The sequence below is a fragment of the Gymnoscopelus microlampas genome, assembly GCF_963454915.1.
Source record: "Gymnoscopelus microlampas genome assembly, chromosome: 5".
Classification (NCBI taxonomy): Eukaryota; Metazoa; Chordata; class Actinopteri; order Myctophiformes; family Myctophidae; genus Gymnoscopelus; species Gymnoscopelus microlampas.
The window spans coordinates 22,121,544-22,128,372 of record NC_139942.1 but is presented as its reverse complement, the minus strand read 5'-3'; the positions used below and the strand labels follow the sequence as shown (position 1 = coordinate 22,128,372).

The window sequence follows — 6,829 nt, the reverse complement described above, 5'->3', positions numbered from 1 at the left end:
ACCCACCCTTCGGAGTAGGCCTACTCTAGCCTGGAAACCAGACGAATCTGCCATTGCAAAAAAAAAACATTTGCCCTCGGCAGATTTGGTCTGGCACCGCTCAATTGTTATTGGATTTCACTCCCTCCGAGGTAGTGAGGGACCAATCAGGGCCCAGTATGCAATTTTTTTTTTTTTTTTGGGACCTTGGAAATGCAGGTTCCACACAGAGATATCACTGCGAAGATATTAGTCTGGCCATGCCAGGCTAGGCCTACTCACTTCCCCATGTTTGACTGTACAAATGTTCTTCTGAAGATACAGATTCAAGTTAAATGAATCTAAAATTATCACAACTGACAGAATGTCTGGCAGTTAACATTATGATACAGTTAAGGGGCACAGATTAACTGTTTTGATGCATGCTAGTGTTTTTAAAAACAAACTGCCTTTTTGCATTGCAAATGACAGATCATATGCTTATCCTGACAGCCGCTTATCAAATAAGGAAAAAATAGAACAGTCAATAATACAGCAATACATTTCTGTTTAGCTCTTGGTATTGTAGCAACACAATTGAGAGCATGAGCATGTTCAGTTCATACTGAAAATATTTATCACATTGACGAAGGAACAAGGGGAGGGTTTACACACAATCCAGTCTCCTGTTTCCAGGCACAATTACAGTAAATAAATACATTTTTATTACTTTTCACATAACACCTGGAAGCTATTCTCTGGCACACCAACCAATAGGATGCTTTGAATCCAAAGGCCTCAAAACAGATTGATATGTTTTAGTGTGTGTCTTAAGCCACAGGAACTTGTCCGTGCGACAGTCCATCAGTTTGTGTGTAGTAGCACAACCATCTCTGTGTGAGATTGTATTCACAACAGATAATGCAGCTTTTGCTGCCTTGGATGTAGACCAAGGTTACTGTTTGGAGCAGAAGAGAATTGCATACCAGTATTCTGATTGGCTGGATCTTCTAACATGTGGTTGGACTGGGTCCAATGTATGGCTGAGACAGCTGTAACATGCATGCTTTGTCAAAGCGCTCATTCTACAATAATGAGTACTGGTTGATCTTCGTACAGACAAGGAGCCAAGCAAAACAGTCACTATGCAGTCACACACTCAGTCATACGCACGTCGCACACACAAGCAAGGTTGGGCACAGACTTAATGTGCTATGGCTGTGAGGACTGAACTTTATGCTTCTTGGTCACAGTTCTCATAGGATCCATCTCAATGGTGATTCTTAGATTCTGAGTCCTTCTTACTGTGAGGACGATTGCCCAATATGTGATCCATTTCTGACGCAATGCTCGCTGTCATCTTTGGAATTACCTGTGATGTACACAAAAAAAGGGAAGAGCACACAAGTTTTCATCCCATCAGGCGTGTGACTGTTTACTCCTGCTGCTGATACCCTACATCTGGTTGGGCATTAGTTGTAATGGAGTGCTGTGTTGTAGGCAGAAAGGACACCCAAAGTAGTGCACTTGACCAAGGGTAGAGTTCTCTCTGTTGTGTGGGTTAAAGTCCCACATGTTGTAGTGTATAAAACCTCTTTTACAATATGATACTCCTGATGACTCTGATAGTGTGAGAGAAAAAGTTAAACGACAAATGCAGCCTGACATAATTTTGTCCATCTTATTTTTTATTTCTGTATGTAGAGCGACTTTGGGTAACAAGAAAAATGAATGAGATACTAATCTCAATCTAGACTTCTAGTCTTTCAAGTGTTGTGCAGTTATGAAATGTCCTTTGTACCTGTATGGCTCCCAGGTTCTCTGTGAGCTGGGTGGCATTAGAGGATCCCAGTAGCACTGAGCTCACTCCCTCGTTCCTCAGGCACCAAGCTACAATTCGTGAGCAAGAAATAAAGTTGGCGTTAGTAGCAGTATTTTCACCAGAGTGTAGTCTAAGCTCAGCTCAAAAGCCATTGTTTTGTTTTCAAGGTTCAAAGAAGGAAGCTACGGTATATTTCATGGGAATGCTAACGTGATGCTTTATTCTTAAGCTGCAGTCCCTGAGCTTGTGTCCCCAGCTACTTCAAAACATTGTGCTGCTAAACTTGTTTCTGTTTTGACTGGTATTCTTTTATTGGTCTTTCAAACTGTGTTAAGTACAAGGATGCTTTACATTTGCAGTTAAAATTCCTGTGCATAAAGAAGACGTGATTACAGGCCTGTTGCCTTAACAACTGTTGTAATGGAAGTATCTGGGCACTAAGCGAAGTATCTGTCCAGTGCTGTGCAAGATCCCAGTCAGTTTGTATGCAGGGCAAATAGGTTGGATGATGGATAATGTTGTATATCTCGATCTCCACTCCATCTTGCACAACTGTTCATCGACTATTATCTAAGCGTTTAAAGGGTCTACACCATGAATTTTAACTTTTTCTTCATTTTTGTGTGTTTTTGGTCTCCCCCACCTCTCTTCTGTTCCAACAAATACCCGACTTCGAGCATGCAGGCTTTCATAGGCTATCTGTGTTTTTTATGTAAATTGGTCTGAAAACAGTCCGTCAGATTTGTTCCCCCACCCTACGTCACGTCTGGGAACAATTCCTCCCGTTTTTCAGTTCTAACCAAAAAAAAAAAATCCAAAAAAAAAAAATAATATATTTTTTTTCATTTTTATTTTTTTTTAATTTTTTTCTTATTTTTTTTTTTTACTTTTTCCACACAGAACCAGGACATAACATGCATACAAACTGGCTCAATAGTGCCCCGTGCCAAACAGGACAATGTGGTATTGCAGGTGAAAGTGCTTTATAAGCCAGAGAGAAGTTAGTTGGAATGAGCATATCTGAGGCTTGATTTAGGCTCAAACCTTTTGAAAAACGTTTGAGGGACATAAACAATATGATATCAAATATTATTATTATTTTTTAAATTAATGGTGTAGCTCCTTTAATACAATCACACCCACACACCACAGGGCTACTGTACAGTTATGAAAACCTTTTGCATATGAGTTTCCATCACTCTCTAGGCTCTAGAGAGGACTTCGTATTGAGCAGAATACAAGTTGTCAATATCAACGATACAGTATTTTCAAACTCATTGGCCATTAGCAAAGGTGCCCCTCAAGGTTGTGTCCTGTCACCTCTGCTTTGTTATACATGACACTCTGACACTGTAAAAAAATGTACAAGTGGCACCAATGGCCTCGTGGTTAAGGTGCATATCATAAGCTCTAATGCAGCCTGACAGCGAGTCGTGGGTTCGGGGGGCACATTTTAAAGGTCTCCTCTCATCCAGCCAACCGCCTATTCAATTATTTCCCTTCAGGTAAAATATTCTTTAATATCTCGCCTCCACAATAGCACTTACCCTGAAGCAATCCGCTATCCGCATCCTAAATGCAATGCTTCACCAGTTATGTAAATTGTAAACTACTTAAACACAGGCCTTTTAATCCATCCCTTAAGGGCATAGCATAGGACATAATATGGGATGGTGCAATACTATAATGTGGACAATCTTTTATGTATTGATTGAGTAGTTATTATGTTCTTGTTATCACTAAGCACACCAACATTCACAATCAACTGTAAAGTAGTTTTTTGGCAATATATTTTTGAATGTTGAAGGAACATTACACAAGATTGCCTTTTTTACTGTTATTATTGCCATGAGCATCACTGAACTAGCAATAACAGTAAAGAACACACTCTAAAATTATAACATTGTGACATGGTTACAAATTAAGGTGACCCTGTTTAATTAAAGTTATTTAACATTTGAAAAATACACATTTAATGGCAATGTTAGCGAGTTTGTTAAGTACTAGTTCCTTTTCCTTACATAGCAAAGATCCCAATATCCTTGCAAATCAACATTAACTAGAAAAAGTGCTCCTCGGAGCACAGGTCTCCGCCAGGTCAGGTAGGCTATTGTGGCCTCCTGGTGGCGCTATAATAGGTCAACGTGAAAAGGGGGCCATTTCTTCTTAGGCCTTGCACGACAATCGGACACTGACTGCATTCATGATTTGAGGCATTTTGTTAAAAACATGTGTTTCGCTAAATTAGACCTGTTGGTGGCGCTATAACAGGCCAATGTTAAAAGGGTGGCATTTGTTCCTCAACATAATGTGAATATGCATGCAAAGTTTGAGCGCAATTGGATGGTGCGTTCATGATTTGCGGAATTTTGTTCAAAACAAGCCAGTACTGCAAACTTTAGATGTCAATCTTAGCCAATCAGTATGGAATATGAAAAATCAAACACATCCGTCATGATCACATGACTATAGAGATCATGTGTACCGATTTGTGTGAAATTTGGATAAAATTGGAAGGAGTAATATAAAATGTGTTTTACATAAGTCGGCCTCCTGGTGGCGCTATAAAAGGCAGATGTGAAAAATGCAGGGCAAAGGTTTTTCCTTGACCTCTAGGGAGTTTGCATACAAAGTTTTACACAGATCGGTGCAATTATAGGTAAAAACACGAATCGGCCTGTTATAGCGCCATGAGGCTGATTTGAAAAAAATCCAATGGTAGTTCTTCCTCGGCCTAGTGGGAATGTGCGTGCAGAATTTCACGGAAATTGCATGCTGTGTTCATGATTTGAGGCATTTTGTTCAAAACGGAGCACTCCTGCAAACTTTGGAAGGCATTTTTAGCCAATCAGGATGGAATATGAGAAATCTGAAAGACCCGTTTCGTTTAATGACTATAGAGATGCTATGTACCGATTTGCAGGATTTTTGGACAAAATCTGTAGGAGTACAATCAAAAAATATGTTTTGCAGAAATCGGCCTCCTGGTGGCGCTATAAAAGGCCCATGAGAAAAATTTGGGGCAAAGGTCCTGAATTGGCATCCATGGAGTGTGTGTGCACAGTGGCGCTGTGATCAAGCCAACGGTGGCAGAGATTAGCTGGTCACAGACGGACGGACACACACACACACACACACACACACACACACGGACGGACGGACGGACGGACGGACGGACGGACGGGGTGGAAAACATACTCTCTCGCCATGCCTTTCGGCCTGGCGGAGACAACTAGACAGATAAGCATGTCAGTAACCATTGAAATGGGTTGATATATTTTATTTCCTAGTTTAAATTAATGGCATACAGATGCAGTGATGAGGCATATTTAATTTGAACATGGCTGAGATGTACTTTAACGTTATTTGAGCATGGCTGGAAAGCCTATTCCAGCCATGCACTTTGATTGGTATTTTCCATTATACAATGGGAGCGTATGTAGCATTGTACAATGTCTCTTACCTATGGCTAGCTGTGGCAGAGTGCAGCCCAGCTTCTCGGCGATGAGAGCTAGGTCCTTCAGTTTTGCCTGCTGTTTCGTGCCATCCTCGCTCACTACCTTATCCTTCAACCACTCGTAATGCTGAAGCAAATAGAACAGTAGTAGAAACACTGGAAATGGTGTGATCTCTATACAAGGTTGATACTTAGCAAACATTTATTAAAAAAGCTGTTTATACCTTCATCGATGCCCTGGAAGATTCTGGAATACCATTCTCATATTTCCCAGAGATGATTCCACTGGCCAAAGGTGACCAGGACACCACACCCACACCTGTGATTGGACAACAACAAATATGAGGAGGATATGCAAATATTTATTTACTTCTTCTTTCTTTTTTTTCTCAGATGCCACTTGCCTATCTTGTGATAAAGCTCTGGTAGCTGTGCCTCAACCTTGTCCCGATGGAAGAAGTGATACTCAGCCTGCTCACACACCGGAGGGATGAGATTGAACTGCCTGGCCACAGAGTACGCCTCCTGAACACGTGTGAAGGAGGAGAGAGGAGATGGGTGGAGGATGAGGATGAGAGAGAGGATGCGAGGATGGGTCCAGGAAAAATTTGAGAGACCTTTTCAAACTATACCGTAAAACCCTTATGGACCCTTGATTGCATTTGTACACTCTTCAGTGTTAAATTAAAGCTAAGGATTTCCCACAGATGATATTAGCATGTTTACTGTTGCGACATTTGACCTTAAAGTTTTGATGGGCATGTTATGGTAAATATAAAATAACCTCTACAAGCTACAAGCACTTCTCAACTCTAATTTATGCTTTGTCACATGATGTTGAAGACGTTGAACTGATTCTTGGCAGCAAAAGATTGTTGCAGTGCCAAAAGTTACACAGCCCAGCGATGCAACAACATGCTGCAGTCACAACAGTACAGCGTTGTACAGTGCTAGAACAGACTTAAATGTGCAGGAGAAGCACAAGGTGATTCTCTGCTCTGCTACTCACCATAATCTCCATGGAAGACCACCGTGATGTTCCCCAGTACATAGTCATGCCCTGGTTGATCAAATGTGTCATCGCCCTCACTATCTCTGTAAGGACAACAAACACCATGTTGCAGTTAGCTTCATTGTCAGAAAGTCAGCAGTGGGTGGCGCCACTAATCCTTTTATTTTGGCAGAGAGACTGTTCAATAATGCACCTGACTTAACCACTATATAGCCCTATACAGTATATTTCGTCGTATGACAAATAGCAAAAATAGGCACCAATAGCACCACAACGTATTGTGAGCTTGTAAATCTCTTATTTTAGCTATTTGTGATATATATACTGTATATTATTTTTTTGTATTTCTTTTTTGGAACACTTTGGAAAAGGAAAATTGCCCACCAGGGTTAATGTGGTTAAAGGGCGTTATTTACTTTGTCGTTTAGAGGTATACAGGCACAAGCAGACAACCACATATTATTGTTTTGTATTCTGCTCGTATTTTTCATCGGAAGAGATTGAGAGAGTTATGGACCTCTTCAGTTCAATTTAGGCTCATTACATTGTGATTGAAGACATTGGCCAGGATGAGAGGCTC

At 40.8% G+C, this 6,829-nt stretch overlaps 1 protein-coding gene across 2 annotated transcripts in view; it reads right to left on the bottom strand.

Annotated features, from left to right (window-relative positions):
* Positions 1-1,195: 1,195 nt before the first annotated feature.
* Positions 1,196-6,829, bottom strand: part of kcnab1b (potassium voltage-gated channel subfamily A regulatory beta subunit 1b) — a gene marked incomplete at its 5' end in the record, with an annotated part of 69,733 nt that continues 64,099 nt past the window's right edge. For both annotated transcript variants that reach the window (XM_084058537.1, XM_084058536.1), the window contains 6 exons: positions 1,196-1,330; positions 1,760-1,848; positions 5,244-5,364; positions 5,462-5,556; positions 5,642-5,762; positions 6,247-6,332. In XM_084058537.1, coding sequence (XP_083914663.1) covers positions 1,229-1,330; positions 1,760-1,848; positions 5,244-5,364; positions 5,462-5,556; positions 5,642-5,762; positions 6,247-6,332 — 614 coding nt within the window. In that variant the 3' untranslated portion in view covers positions 1,196-1,228. The remainder of the gene's footprint in view (positions 1,331-1,759; positions 1,849-5,243; positions 5,365-5,461; positions 5,557-5,641; positions 5,763-6,246; positions 6,333-6,829) is intronic.